At 40.8% G+C, this 16,252-nt stretch overlaps 1 protein-coding gene across 2 annotated transcripts in view; it reads right to left on the bottom strand.

The window, feature by feature from the left end:
• The window catches only part of rsrc1 (arginine/serine-rich coiled-coil 1), a 118,230-nt gene extending 101,978 nt beyond the window's left edge, over positions 1-16,252 (bottom strand). For both annotated transcript variants that reach the window (XM_067507954.1, XM_067507955.1), the window contains exons 1-3: positions 16,115-16,252; positions 15,359-15,556; positions 11,812-11,934 (exon numbers count right to left, since the gene is read on the bottom strand). In XM_067507954.1, coding sequence (XP_067364055.1) covers positions 11,812-11,934; positions 15,359-15,540 — 305 coding nt within the window. In that variant the 5' untranslated portion in view covers positions 15,541-15,556; positions 16,115-16,252. The remainder of the gene's footprint in view (positions 1-11,811; positions 11,935-15,358; positions 15,557-16,114) is intronic.

Genomic DNA, 16,252 nt, shown 5'->3' with positions numbered 1-16,252 from the left:
AGATTGAAAGAGAAACAGGCGTATTGAAAGTGAGAAGATCCATATTTGAAGAACTTCATTAATGTGCTGTTCCCTGCCGAGTTATTTCCAGTGACAGAGCACACAGCAGCAGCTTCATGTTCAAGTTAAAAGTCACTTTTCTTTTTTCTGCCATTTCAATGTGTCTAAAAGCACCTTGAGTGAGCAATGTGCATTTCCTGCTGCCAAAAGACGTGGAAAACAGCTGTTCCTGCCTGACGCTGCCCGCTGAATGGAATGCAAATATGTTAACCATCCAGAATTTATTACTTTTGAGTGCTCTTCAAACGTAACGGCAGACACAAGTTTAATTTATGATATTCCTCTAATTATGAGAGCTGTTGAAATCATTTCCCATGCTGCTTCCTCCTTCCAAGCAGCCACATTATCTGTTGCCTTGGTTCACAGTACATGCACGTAAACACACACTCATTTATCCACCATGCACACCCACACAGTAACATAAATATACATACACACTAAATTACACACAAGGAATCACTGCAAAGTAGCTGATTGTGAGCACAATTAACACAGCAAAGACAGAGCATGAAAGATTCACAGAAATGTTTTTTCTTCGTCCCCCTCTGCTTCATAAAAGCAATGTTTAGATTTGTCATAATCTTCAGTTTGCTTTTAATTTAGCAGTCGTCAACACAAACGTCTGCAATGCCCTGCTATGCTGTGAAGCAGAAATGAGACCCCATGCAGGCCACCCACTCACTACCCCCTTACCCACCCAAACACACACATACGGTTACAGCCACAAGCCACAAGGTCAAGTCATTTAGCAGAGTTCAAAGGCCTTCAAAGACCCCTCAGATCTATATGAACCTACAACGGGTATCCAACGATGAGGGAAAAGATGACTTTCTGCAGCAAGATGTAGTGACTGTGCGTGCACACGTGTGTATATGTGCATGGCCGTGTTTGTGTGTTGTGCTGATTACCAGGCATCTTCATTGGCACATATGCCTAGTGTCACTCAGCCGCCTCATCGCAATCCTAAACTTGGCCGTCTGGCGTGCACTCGCAACCTTTGCCCTCTGTGTAGCCGCAGCTCGACATGACACCCATTAGCAGCTGGTGGCGAGGGGGGCCCTGGCTCAGGCACTCAGCTCAGACTCAAGGTCAAGTGGAGGTCACACTCAGACTAGGTGCTAACTTGCCAACTCACTCACAGCCACTCACGCAACTGAGAGCCACTTTTTTCCTACTTCCATCCGTCATGGCCAAGAACAATTAGTTATGCCAAGTTAGGAGAGATCTGTTTTGGTTGTCACTGCCTCCATCTGTAAGAGGGTGGAAAGTAAGGAAGGAGAAAAAGTTTTAGGACAGAAGGAGGAGGAGGAGATAGAAAATGAGAGAAAGTCAAGGGGAGACAATAGGTGAAGGAGAGTAGGAGACTATGGAGAGAGAAGTAGTGATAAGATAAATAAAGTAAAAAAGGTTATAAAAGTTGGGGAGTCAAGAACAACCAGGGTAAAAAAAAAAAGGGGGGGAGAGTGAAACAGCAAAGGAAAAACTATTGGAACTTATTGAGAAGACAGAGCAGACAGCCGTGCTTCACATCAAGCTGGCTCCAATTAGCAGGTGTGCTCTCAGACACTCGCTCTCCCTCTCTCTTTGGTCAGGAAGATGTATTTTTCTGCCTTTTATACGCATGTATTTATGAAGTGGTAGGAGATCTAAGGGCCCTTAGCATAACAGCCTTTTATTGTTTAAATGTGGACTGCTCGGCCCCGTGTGCTTAAGTGATTTAGGAACCTCACAACTCTGGTATAAGAAAAATCATAAACGCTGAGACAAACCATGTGGGTGGACTGTAAAAGGCACAGAGGACTGGGCTGACAAAAAACAGACACACATTCCACTACTAAAGGGAAACTACACTTAATTAAACACCCAAGACACAAATGGAATAGTGCCCTGTAAAAGACATAGCACTATTAGTTACCTCTCTTCGGCAGAATAACATTAAGTTGTCTTCTGACAGAACAGAGGCTTGTCTCATAAAGAAGTTTTAAAAATCATTTTATGAACCACTGTCAAGAATGAACAAGTAGAAGGAGAGAGGAAAAGAGATGACTAAATGAACAGAAAGAGAAAACACTCCACCCGCTAAGAAAATAAATAAATAAAAAAAATAAAAAGAAACGCCTCTCCCTTTAGATACATCTGTCATTTTTCATACTCGCAGAAATAGCCCATACAGAAGGTAAACTATATGCCTATTTTTCAACCAATCACAGTTGGGAGATAGGGTAATAGGTTGGATGGAGAGAACTGGAGATGATCCTACAGAAATGTGGATGTGGACATTTTTTGGCACAATTTCAAGGAATGCCAATGTCTAAGAAAAACATTAAAATTATTGATAGATTTATAATAATGTATACATTGTGAGACAAATGAAACAGTTTTTCATATTTTTAAAACACATGCACGCAGTGCAAAATTTACAGCTTTCATAAGGTTCCCAAGCTTCTTTCCTTTAAACTTCATCTAAAGTTAATGACTTAAGCTGGTATGGTCAATATCTATTCCACTTAATCTTCGATTTTCACTAATATATGAACAGATTTTGACATTCAAGGGGAACGAGTCAAAACGATTATTTGCTATGCACTGTCGGAGGCTGAATCCAAATGATGCCACATGTTACAGTGAAGAATTATGAAATTATTTTATTCTCTTTGTTCATTACACATCTGCAGTAGCACTCAGACAGGGAGCACACTTTGTTATCCCACTTTTTCTGAGTGTCAATATCCTACTGAGTTTACAGGGATATTGGCAAACTTCCACTCCAGCAAAACTGTTGACTGCATTTAAAATAATTACATTTTTGCTGCTTTGATTTGAAGCCAAAATCACAACATTGAGTTTTCTGTTCAACCAGTCACAGAAGTGCTGCTCTTTGTTCAGCCAATCATACGACAGTTGGCCACGTATCCTTTAGGCAATCTATCCATCTCCACTTCCTCCTCATGTCCTCAACTCTGCCAAAACCCAAATGGGTAGACAGAACAAAAAAAGGGAAGACAAATTTCAAATAGAAAATCTCGTGCACATACTGAGAAAGTGTTTCATTACTTTCAAAAAGGCTGTCAAGGTTTCAGTCAAGACGCACATGATCTTTGTTTCGTTTTTCTGCCATTCTCTCTCATTTTTCCCCTTTTCACAAATAAATTACTAAACATGTGAGTGAAACCACATGCGAGCGTGTGTGTGTGTTTGTGTGGTTCCTTTGTTTGTCCAATGTGAACTGACAAGTGCAAGCAGTAGTTCCATTAGCTGGCAATTTGCTCCCAAATTGTCTGACAGTGAGAGGGGGAATAATGGGGGATGGTTTGGCTGGACAACGCACATGGTTCAGCTTAGGGCGAGTTAAGTAAGATACAAACACATATAATCCTGGGGCCATCATTCAAACACTCCTGTAAGGTACACTCTCAGACATGCAAGGTCTTCTACATGTGTGTAAATGGAGATCGATGATTCAGAGATTTCACATTAACCTATATTTTATCTATTCTTAAAAAATCCGGATGATGTGTAACAAAAAGTTAGCAAAAAGTGTAAATATGAATATGCAAGCATATTGTAAAGACAAACTAAATATGTCTTCACACATCCTCAATCGAGTCCCAGAGAATGGGGGTGTCCATATGGTTTGAGCTAGAGCATAACTAGAGTACAAGGTAAACACAGCTGACTGAGGTTTGTCCATGCATGCTCTCTTAGCAGAGGTCTCTACGGACTGGCTCAAAACCTGGCCACTGGATCACACACGCAGTGCATAAACGTACCTCCCTCCCTCCCTCTTTGTGGGAGTGTGTGTGTGTGTGTGTAGCATGTTTAAGAGTGAAAAGAAGAACTGTAGACAGACGGTGGCGTTTATCTGTGCATAAATTAAGGGCAGAAGCTGTTAATTAAAAGGGGAAAAATAAGCACCAATAAAATAAAACTTTGCTAATCGGCTACTTGGCAAGGTGACCAGCACGGCCATCACTCCAGGACTTGCAGCCCCGCTGAGCGAGTGGGACAAGAGGGCAATGTGCGAGTCCAGCTATGAGCAGCAGGCAACTGGTAGAGACCCCTCCTCCTTACCTTTTTCTGTATCAGTCTGTCTGTCTGTTTGTCTGTCTCTGTCTCTCTCTGTATCAGTCTGTCTCTGTGTCTCTCTCTCTTGCTGTCTTCCTATGTATCAGTTGCGCTCTCTCTCTCTCTCTCTCTCTCTCTCCCTCCCCCCCCCCTCCTTCTCCGCCCAGAGCGTTATTAGACCCAGGGCTCCACTGCGGCTCCAAACAGCTCAATGACAACACACAGGGCCTGCCAATTAGAAATAATTAGACAGTCATTTCAGTGGCAACTCTTTTTAAGTGCATATATAACGATGCAATGATGCTTATTAGCCGGCCTGAGCCGGCGAGGACCAGGGCCTCAAACGCTTTGGCGCTGGAGAAAATAATTATGCCAGTGATCACAAAGCGAGCTGCACATCTCTGTACTTCACCTCCACGCGTTTCAAAAATCCACTTCATTAGCTCGCGTAATTAATCCTCCATTAATTGCAGGAAAAGCCCAGTTTACCTCCCTTCGTTTCTAATTATCATCTTATAAATAGTTATGGTTCTAATTAATGTGTTCATTAGGCAGGATATTTCTCTCAAAGCCTCACTGGGAGCCAAAGGTCCGGCTCGGCTCTCTCTGAAGCCTAACCAGCCAGAAGGTGAGGCCATCCTGCCTGCATTTGCTTTTATTTTACTACATTCAACCTCCTAATTGGCATTTAAAACCCAATTTGGAAGAACTTCAAGAAGCTTAAATAGGAGAGAGAGACAGAGAGAAGGCACGAAGGAAAGAGAGATACATTTGGTGTTCATTTTCCTATGCCAGAGCTAAAAGCATTTCTGTCTCTGTCCTTCTCTTGGTCTGGCCAGGCAGATGAGGCTTTTCACAGTCATAAAGTGAACACAATGAAGGCTGATTGTCTGGTGTTAGTCTTTCACAGTGCAAATGTGTCTACAAACAAATAACGGGGGAGCGTCATACTTCTAATTGATTTCAGTCATTAAACAGCCAAATTGTGTCTTTGGTATACAGATATGAAGTAATGAGTCTGTGATTAATTTAAGTATCATAGAAAGCAAACATTTGTGTTCATTCACAAAGCTTTCAAAAAGGGAAATTACTTAGTGTGCTTAATGATTGGAGCTGCAAACTTTTATAATCATTATACTTACAAGACTATATAAACATGAAGAATATATAATGTGTATTAAGAATTTATGTTCGAGATGAGTTGTAGTAGTTTAGTTGTTTTAAGACAGCTGGATCATCTTCAAATACGATGGAAATCTGTCCAACAAGTACACTGTGCAAATTCTTGGGGAAAAATTAATAATATTATTTATTTGTTGAATTGATTTGCATTCATGACATTTTTTCCTGTATCACTGTGTGAAACAACAGCACATTATGTGCTACCTATAAACATAAGATCAGAATGAGCAACCACCAGCCAAACATTACAGAAGAACAATATATCGGAACACTTTTTCTTATTTATCAATTTTATCAACATATAATATCACCAGCATATAATATCACCAATGTGGAGGTCTTCCCACCTCCACATTAAAAAATTTTGAAAAAGGGAAAATTAAAAAATAACATTAACTAGAAAAGAAAAGCCGATAACTATTTTAACAGATTCTCAGCATCATAACGGTGATTAACACGCACATTAAGTGCGAACACACTTAACAACCTAATAATTTAACCTGTTACTCCTGGCTAAACAGTTTAGTGAGCAGATGTGGATCATCTGTGGATCATTTTGCAGATGTGGATCTACACTTATACTTATCCAATGTGGTATAGTATAGTACAATATTTTCCTTATGTTACTAAATGTAGCTAAATATCATAAAATATGAGAATCATAGGACAGCCAGTATACTGTCTCACTTAACAACCCAAACTCTTTAGTGAAAATATTCTTTTAATTTTATTCCAGATTTAACACACATCAGTGTCCTTGAGTCATTTCTGATGTACTGAGTGGGCAAATTGATGAAACAGACATTCCTCCCTTTCCCTTCTTCCTGTAACATCTCAAACCAGCTACCTTTGTAACTAAGACTAACATGGCAGGTTTTATACATCAATACTCTCAGTTTGTTTAACAGATGGAGAAAAAGAGAGAAAGGGACAATTCTTTGATGTAAAATTCATCTTTGTTTAGGACCATCGGACCAGCTCCCTCAACTGATCATGTACGTGAGGGGACCAGTGTGATGCCTTTTGTGAGATGTATCTTTGCATGTGTGCAGATTCTACAGCTAGGTTGCTACCCAGGGGAGTGGGCTAGTGTGTTGTGAGCCTGCAGGATGGAGGGGTGCAGTGGAGTGAGGGGAAGACAACACAGGCAGGGGATGGGGGGGGGGTTCCTCTGGTGGTAGAGGGGAGCACTGCTTGCGGCAAGGCAGGGATGAAAGAGGTTGTCTGTGTCAGTCACTTATTCCTCCCTTTGGTAAATAAAGGTTTCTGACAACAAAGCTGAGCAGCGCTTGACTGGACTTTACAGCAGATAAATAAAAAAAGACAACACAGAGAACACCAGTAAAAGAGAGGGAAAGGGAAGAAAGAAAAAGAGAAATAGACGAGAGGGAAAGGAAAAGAGAAACAACAACAAAAGTGCTCAGATCTCATGACTAGAAGCATGTTGATTTTTACAGAGTAAAGAACATGCAGCTCAACTAAACCAGGTAATCTTTCAGTTTAAATCAACACTTTGCAAGTGCAGTAATAGGGCAAGAAGGAAGAAACGGCAGAATGTCAGCTTGAAGAAGAGCGAGAAGAAAAGATGTTTTGAGTCCATGGGATAACAGGCAGACAGATGAAAACAGCTAAAAGACTGCTCTTAAATCCAAGTGCAGCACACTCTAGACTAACCTAAGTCTACTACAACATGGGAAGTACACAAGGGAGATACAACTTTTAGAAGGAAAAAAGAATCTAAGGGTTGTTTGCATTCTTTCTCATCTTGTTCCCTATCAATCAGGTCCATCATTCTCGCCCTATAGTTCTCATACAATGGTAAGACCTCAACCTCTTGCTGAGGAAGCCATATTTTGCTTGACATGTCCTCAACACAAACTCAAAGCTGTTTTGTCTTACAAAGCCAGTGACAGCCAAAACCACCTGCGTCATGTACACGTGTGCCTGCAAGCACTCTAAACTGTGTGATTAAATATGTTTGAGACACAAATGCACAGAAAAGCTCCCACCCTGCCATCTGACAGGGGAATTGCTGGACCAGGTGGAATGAAAAGCTATGAGGCTGCTGCTCACTAGCAATAGAGTTGTTGAATTCCTTTACTCCATCTCTGTCCTGTACTCAGCTGCCTGCCTTCCTTTCCCCTTCTTATAAGGCCTTTCCACTCCTCCCTCGAGCTCCTCACTTCAGCCTTTTCCCATTTCCAAGGCGGCCAGATGACCTTGTGCACGCTCCATGTCGAGGCTGGGCAGGAAAAGCTATCTAGCAGATCTACGACACCTCATCTCATAGAGAGGAAAGTTGCTGTGTGAAATAAATACCAGGCCATAGCTCACCCCTACACACACGCGCACGTGCCCCTACTGTGTTTTCCAGCGTAGATACCAGAGCTCATGTAAAGAACCTATAACATCCAGGTTACCTTGTTTGGACAGTGGAGGGGGTAAGCCAGTAGTACAAAGCAGTGTAACACCTTTAATATCCCTGAAACTAGATTCTATGGACACATGTAACAATTTAAGCTTAGACTGCACTTTAGATACTGTTTTTTTTCATGTTCGAACGAATGGTCGACTAGCCCAGAATGCTGGGCGACATGTTTTTAGTATCAATCTCCTCTGGGGGGGATAATTAGACTCCCTAGTCTCCTTAGACTTGGGAGAGCAGTGTACAGTGATGAAGCTGCTCCAGTGTTAACAAGGCTAAACCCTGACACTAGCACTCTGCCCTGCTAACTCAACAAACCCCTGAAATATTAATGAGGAAAGTGCTGTGTGTGCCGTGCTGTATACTCTCACCTACTGCATGTGAGCGCATGCATACATGTGCAAATACACGAGAGGACTGCTTTCGGTTACCGTCTGGTTCAAGTGATGGATTTGACATACCTGCCATTTTTCCACGTCTTTTGACGACGCTTCTAAAGATAACATTCAAGCGAATGAAGGTGTGACAGAGTGATTGACTGAGCCACACAGATTTAACCCCTGCTGTGGCCACCCATAAAAGCTCGGCGGTACAACGCTCCACTGAGCTCACCTAAAGACATGCCTGTGATCCAAGTGTGATAAGAGGCTGTGTAGTCTTTGGTGGACGGGGAACACATCACATAACTGTACGCTGCCACTTCCATGCTCCAATCTGCTCTCCCCCAATGGACTAGGCCATGACACACCCCCCACGCTCCCAATAACATGCATTGACACAAATCTGCATATAGATGCATACGCTGAATCAACCTCACACATGCTCACTTGCTGGTATGCACACAAGCAGGCATGCACGCACACATTCTGATATGCCTGCTCACATCAAAGAGAATAAACATTAATGGCAAATAGGTAATCTGCTCCTCTTGTCTGTTTTACATTTCACGGCAAGACTGACTGCCTCTGGGGGACCTGGCCCTTCTCTCATTGAGGGCAGAAAAAACTGGAAAAGAGGAGAGAGGGTGAAAGCAACGATAGATGGTAAACACAAGATAGAGCATTATTCTTATTTCATGTATCTCTTTATTTTTTATTTATACACAGAGATTGGAAATAAGGTAATAATATTCCCTCTTTTCATACCACGATGGCACCACTATGGTCCTAATCTTCTACTCCGCAATATTCTGATGTAGACGTTATTATTCTCATTTCTTCTGAATAATATCCCTCTCTCATGCCTATATCTTTCCATTGGTGCTCACTTTTGTCTTTCCTCCTCATTTTCCTCCTCTGCTCTCTTCCTCACCTGCACTAACTCCACCAATTCTAGCCACACTTTTCAATTGTCTTCCAACTTCTTGTCACCTCTCTTCCTTCTCTCTGGTTGGAGTACTCTGTCTCTTTTCTTTCTTATTCTGAAGGTCGTGCGGGGTTGGTGTGGCCAGGGTGGGGGTGGCAGGCAGCACCTCATATCCTATCTGTGTATCAATCATGAGGTCCTGTCCACTCAATCCTCCTCTGATTCATCAGCGAGCCTCTGAGGCAGCTCACGCAGCCTCATCCCGGCACACATGCGCACACACACAAACACACACACACACACACACACCTCTGAATAATGGTGGTAAGAGCACCTGTGCAAAGTACACACCAACCTTTTTTCATTCCACAACTCCAGCATCTGTAGAATATGCAGTATCTCACCACAAAGATGCTCAGGACAGAATGATTTTACTGGCGACACAAACTCAATATACTGCATGACTTGTCTTATCTTACCTATCAACTAGCAATTAACAATTAATATATGTTTTTTTTATTAATTATTTTCTTCAATAATTTGAGTAATCATTTGGTCCATGAATGTAAGTGAATAGTGATAAAAGGTCTATGTCTGTGTCTAAAGTTCAAGCTTATGTCTGCAAATTTCATCTTAGGTCTGAACAGCGAGATTCTGTTTTTTCTCCTCACACAAGACAAAGAAAAGCAGAAAAATGGCGCAAAAGTTTGGGATTTTTTTCTGGATTGATTGAAATTATTTCTAAATGATTGCAAACTTATTGCTCATTATTTGTTTATCAACTAATCAATGAAGTGCCTTAACGTCTTAGCTCTAGTCCCATTTAAGATGACACGTCGATGAATTGTTGTAATGCTGAAACAGACACACAAATGTGGCTGCCAACAACAAAGTTTTGCAGACACAAATTGCAGCTGCCATCACATAACTGTATAAATTTATCATCAATGCCATCATTTTGCACATCCCCACCTACCACACCGCCTCCACATCGTAACACCCTGCCACACACAACACAATCCCTCCGCCACAACACCAGCCCATCCCACCTGCTCCTCACTTACTGCTAAGCCGATTACACAACACAACCCTCCTAATCACAGTGCAGCATTTGTAAACACCGATGTCATCAAGTGTAGTTCTAAATCTCCTAAATCCCCTGCACCTTTCATCTTACACTACAGAAGTCATGCTATTTATGGCCAATGTTTTAATCACCAGTGCTGCTGTGACTGACTACTACTGTACTACACAGAACACAGAGAGAATGGGTGTGTCAGTGGTTTGACTCCTGGTCCTCCTGGCTATGAAGTGTCCCTTGGCAAGACACTGACAAACCCCAAAGTTGTTCTTAGTGTCTGCTACTTACTCACTTAGGATGCAGGCATCTGCTCAATGACTAATTGTAACTGTTGTAATTGTATAACTCTTTTAACAAATTCTCTCAATTAATTGTTTAACCCTGAAATTTTCACCTTGTTCTGAAGCACAAAACCATTCTGTGAACATTAGGTTGGAGAGTTGAATAGTGGTTTTTTTTTCCTTGCTCCATCATCCACAGTTGTGTCAAAACGACTCTGTCACATCATCCCTTCATCATTACACCTCTGTAATGAAAATTTTAAAACTCCTTTTCTTCTGTGATTAAAAAGATCTCTGCTCTCCCCTGCAGCCATACACAAGTAAACAAACGGTCTTGCTCACGCATATATTATGACAACCTTTTTTGTCAATGTGCATCTGTGCACATGTCTGTGTATGTGTGTGTGTGTGTGTGTGTGTGTGTGTGTGTGAAGGATTTAAAAACAGCACAGTTTACTGGTTCATTAGCACCAGATTAGCTATGCTAATGACATGGACCGCCACACACAGACTTTGCCTTTATATTTATGAAAAGGATACAAGACTCACTGTGTGTGAATGTGTTTGTGTGCGTGTGTCTGTGCGTGTGTGTGTGTGTGTTTGTGAGAGAGAGACACAGAGAGAAAGCGAGAGACAGAGAGAGAGGAACTGTGGTGCAGGTGTGTACACAGTCTTGCATGAATAAGTTACTCCCTTGCAAAGACACATGCAAAAAGAAAAAGCCAGTCAACTAGAGGAATAATAATCATAATTCAACAAAGTATGTATGGATAATGATGGTTTAATTGCATTAATGAGTGAAAGGAGAGCTGCTGCCAGATTTTAATTATTATTTATTATTGATTAATACTCAATAAGAAATATACAGTAAGACAGATAGCCAGGGCAGACTAATGCACGAGTATATGAACACACAGTCTGTTAATCTAAACTTAAGACCCAAGGTTCCATGTGGCCCCATCTGATGACATAAGACATAAATATGAAATGATGTGTTTGTTTATTCTACAGTAAACTTGCAAATTTTGTCTTATTGCTTCTTTAATAAGAAAAATCTGTGATGGAATTCCATATACTGGTTGGTAATGCAAACAATCAAGTCTTTCAAGTTGGTTCGCTTTTAATCACTCATACACAGTATAGAAGTCACTTATCATTCATTTTATGCCCCCAGATCATTATTATCTGCCATGACTATTAGCTGATAGTGAGAATGCCAATTTGTTTTAGCACTAAACCAGAAACTTTGTCAACCTTGTCAGGATAAGGCTAATCTAAACCAGAGTGTAAACATAAAAATAACTGAAACAACACTAAAAGTGTTTGAATAACCCTATTTAACAAAATTATTGTGGTGGATGGTCAATGCGGCACAAAAAACAGTCAGCTGTGGAGGTTTGTAATGATGTTACCTCCTGTCTCGGCTCCGTGTCCTGTGTGACCGTTTATTTCTCCCTTTGTCCCTCTCCGCACTGCGACTTCGCCTCCTACGAGATGAACTGTGGGACGAACTGCTGCTGGAACGGCGTCGCCTCCTGAAGCACACAGACCATAAACATACTAATTTAATTCTGGTACTGGCAGTATTCTTAAAACAAATCAAAACGATCAAACTGCATGTTTCTTGTTTATACAAGTCATCGTTTGGTTTTGGCAAAACAGCAACAGAGGAAAAAAATGTAAATAGGTTCTGAAAGCCCAATGTGGTTAATTAAAACTGAGAACACACCTTTTTTTAATTTACAATTATAACTATACCAATGGTCATCTCCCTCTGTTGCATAGTTTTTCTTACTTTACTGTCCATAAAACTAACAAAACCAAAATCAAACACTTCCCTATACCATCTCCCTTCACTTTTGTGCCATTATGGGACATCAAGCACTGTTTTCTATTTTTCTGTGTGTTCATTCACACCCCATATAACTTCATCTGAAATGATTACCTCTTGTGCATAAATAAATGCTGTATTCCTAATTTGTTGGGCTGATCATTCGAAGAGAAGAACAAGTCTATCCTAATAACAACCTCAACTTAATATCAGCTGTGCCTACAGCTACTTTCCATTAATGAACTCACTTGTCCAAGGCCCATAACAGCAGGCCTATGCAAGGCTGCCCTACAGTTCCTCCAGAGGGACCTATTGGTGCTCTGCTGCTCTTTTATGTGGCTACAGCAGTGTGTGTAGAATCTATTTTCAAATCACCGCTCACATCATGTTCCTATTGATATCATGATGCAGGAGGCATTTATGGGGTCTATTTTAAATGCAGAACCCCCCACTTCTCCTACACAAACAATTTGAGCAATATTCATTATTTAAAATCTCTTCTTTTGTTTCACCAAAGCCAAAAATACCCAATTTCTTTTAGCACACACACACACAAGAAAACACATCCTTGGTCCTGTGGGAGCCCAGCAAGATAGAGGGAAACATAAGGAAAAAAAGAAAGAATTACAAATAACACAGAGGCTGAACTATCAAACCAGATTTGTACCACTTAGAGTAGCACAGCAAAGACCCATTAGTATTCTAAAAGCTGGATCCCATGAGTGGGGCGGGTCTTATGAAATAACTTCCACAGCCCTTGTACAACCACTTCACACATTACACAGGAGAAACACACAGTAGTGAACTGAGGGGTTTTGGAAGGTGATGTTAGCTCACACATTTACACAGACGCCTGCACAAATGTAACGTAATAAAACATAATGGCTCCAACACATACAAGTGTGAGCTCGTTAACACAGAAGTCTCTGACACAAATAAACCTAACAAGTTGAATTTTGTGTCTCTTGTTCACTCACTCTCTTTCTCTCACACACACACACACACACGTATATTTGCTGTCCCATGAACATGATTACTTTCTTGACACGTGCATGGTAGTTACATAGTCATGATGATATAAACAAAACATAAGCTTTTGTACGACTCTTCTGTTGTACCACATGTGAAGTCACTTTGCACTGTTTTTATGTCCGTAGGTTTAAAATGCAAAAGGGTGTGTGTCCTTTTTAAATTGAGCCCAATAAAAGGCAATAGTCCCAAATAGACACACACATACAAGGCCTTACTTAATTGATCAAAACATATTGCTAATAGATGAGGGAATGTGGTCCCAGGGTTTACACTACCCACCCAGCTCCACTGTGTACATACAGGCAGTGAGTTCCCATCAGCAGTAATGGACCTCGACCAAGCCTCATAAATAATTACCATCAACTGGCCTTGTCTGAAGAGCTACACACAACCAGTGGCAGCTATGTATGGATTTATGATGGGAGGGATCAAGCAAGGTCCAGCTACTAGCCCCTTTGCAAGAATGCTTGATTATTACTATTAATCATATGATGTCATTGTCACAATGTAATTCAAGTCATTACTCTTTACTTAAAGATGCTCACAAACCCTTATGAATTAAAGGGATTTGTCATGATCTCCTCCTTATATTAGTGTTTGTGGTGGCGGAATGTAAACCGTTTGTGCTACACTGATATTATATAAGGAAAGAAGGACATTTAGGTAGAAGCATGCAAAGGTAATTTCTTCATCTCAAATTATTTATCGATACAAAAGCTAACAACAGTGGTGGGTATACCACAACAAAACATGTCTTGTCAATTGTTAGGTGTCGTGTTGGTCTTGTGATGTCAAAATATGAACAGCATGCTGAGAAAGAGGACTGTTTAAATACAAATTGTCATTAAACCAGAACATTTAGTGGTTGATTAATCTGACATGATCCACGAATCATGTTATGATTGCAATACGTACTGAAACATTGAACAGTACAGTACAGTACAGTTGCATTAAAAAGTTTAGAGTAGGTCCAATTAAATTCACCTGTAAAGGTTATAGTGCATTTTAGGTGCATTCTGAAATTTCAGCGGAAAGTTGAATAGCTCTAACTTTATGTAAGTAGTGTATGCTTCCATTCAATGTTAGTTATAGTTTCTTACACAACTTGCAAATCTACAATGTTCAATTCAGATTTGTTACCAAAAAATTTCTGAGTGACCCCCTTTTCTTTTCAGAATTACCTTTTCCTCAAACTTGTTTATTGGTTATTATTTTTACTGTTTTTATCTTTTATTGTCTTTGCTTAAATATAAAAGTGTACAGCATTTGTGATTAAGCCGCACAGTGGAATATTAAATACGGAAAATGCAAACGTTAAAATCAGAAGAATTTTAAATTAAAAAAATGCTTCTTTCTGATTCTTAACTGTTACACAAAGGTCAGATTTTTTTTCCAATTAGGCCAAGAGCTTTGCGCCTTCAGTAAAACATTTACTTTAAGTCATTTGGCAGACACATATCCAAAGCAAGGAGAAAATATTACAGTTAAGTGCTATAAGAAGAAGTGTTTCTGTTTCATTAGATGCAAGTGTGAGGAAGAACAGATAGAATTTTATTTTAAGGTTTATATGTATAGGAAGTTGTAGGAGATTTCTGTTTTCAGCAGTTTTTGCAATATTGGGAGTCAGGCTGCTGAGCATGCAGAGTTTGGGACAACACTGAGATGAAGCATTTTACTTGTTGTGTGGTGATGGGACCAGAGGGATTGTAGACCTAAATGAGCGAGCTGAGGTAGGCAGGTGCTGTTAAGTTCACCACGCTGTATGCAAGAGTCAGAGCTTTGAAGGTACACGAAGCAAAGCAGAGATCTAGAGAATGTGGTGTGACACATGTCACACCAGATGCCAGAAACAACTGTTAATGTGACTGTGGCTACAAAGTTCATGTTGGTCTTAGCAAGGCAGCTAAGTTTCCAGAGCAACCCCTCATAACAGCATTAAACTTTGGGACAGTGTGTCATACAATACACCAGAAAACAAGCTAATTTCACCCTCTGCTGAAACACATCAAAAGAGCCATCTCCAGAAATGAACTGTGTCAAACGTCAGCAAGACAGCCACTGATACCTCCACCTACAAGCTTATCGTGCACTCTCACCTCCTGTCTCTGTCTCTAGAACGAGATCTACTCCTACGACCGGACCTCCGACTCCGGCTGCTGGTCACCCTGCTACGGGACGATGAGGACGAAGAAGAAGAAGAGGAGGAGGAACGGCGCCGCTGCTTTCTTTTCCTCCTGCTCCGACTGTCATCCTCACTGTCGGATGAGCGACGACCCATGCTGCCTGATTGTCCGCTGGCAAAAAAACGCACAAGAGTAGGGTTACTACAATAGTAGGGTAAGCTACATCTCCTTTAGCAGCAACCTGATACACAATTGAGCCCAAAATAAATGAACCAACAAATGGACGAAGCCAACAGTACATTCTCAATGTTTCTCATTCACAACATGCTTTTTTGTTGAAACATTATCTAATGGTATTCTGACCACAGAGGTCTACAAGTGGATCTGTTTGTAGAGCTAACTTAGCCGATACAACGTGTAGCTTAGTTAATCAATCAATCAATGTTAGAAAGCAACAATTATGTAGTTGAAGTCACTGCATAAGCTTTAACAACACAGGTTTAACGAAAGCAATAAATAAAAATATGGAGTGTACTTTCTGTGGAGAGTAGCTAGCAGGCTAACTATGCTAACTCCACCAAGGTTTTGCTGTAGCTGCTGTTTTCAACGAAGCCTCTGCGCTGCTTGACAGTAAACATGCCCGCTTTGTAATCAGTAGACGTTACATAAAAACACGAAGGTGTAACAAAACACGAAAATTCACAGTAATATAGAAAGCCCGCTCCTCACCTTTAAATTTCCATAAAGCACGAATTCAACCATACGCACTGTCCAGGAGACTCTATTCGTCAAACCGGAAAACATCGATTGGGTTTAGGCAGCAGAATCAAACACAGAGCGTTTGAGCACACGTTGGAGCGATTGCTC

The sequence above is a fragment of the Channa argus genome, chromosome 6, assembly GCF_033026475.1.
Source record: "Channa argus isolate prfri chromosome 6, Channa argus male v1.0, whole genome shotgun sequence".
Classification (NCBI taxonomy): domain Eukaryota; kingdom Metazoa; phylum Chordata; class Actinopteri; order Anabantiformes; family Channidae; genus Channa; species Channa argus.
This window is presented reverse-complemented; position numbering and strand designations above follow the sequence as displayed.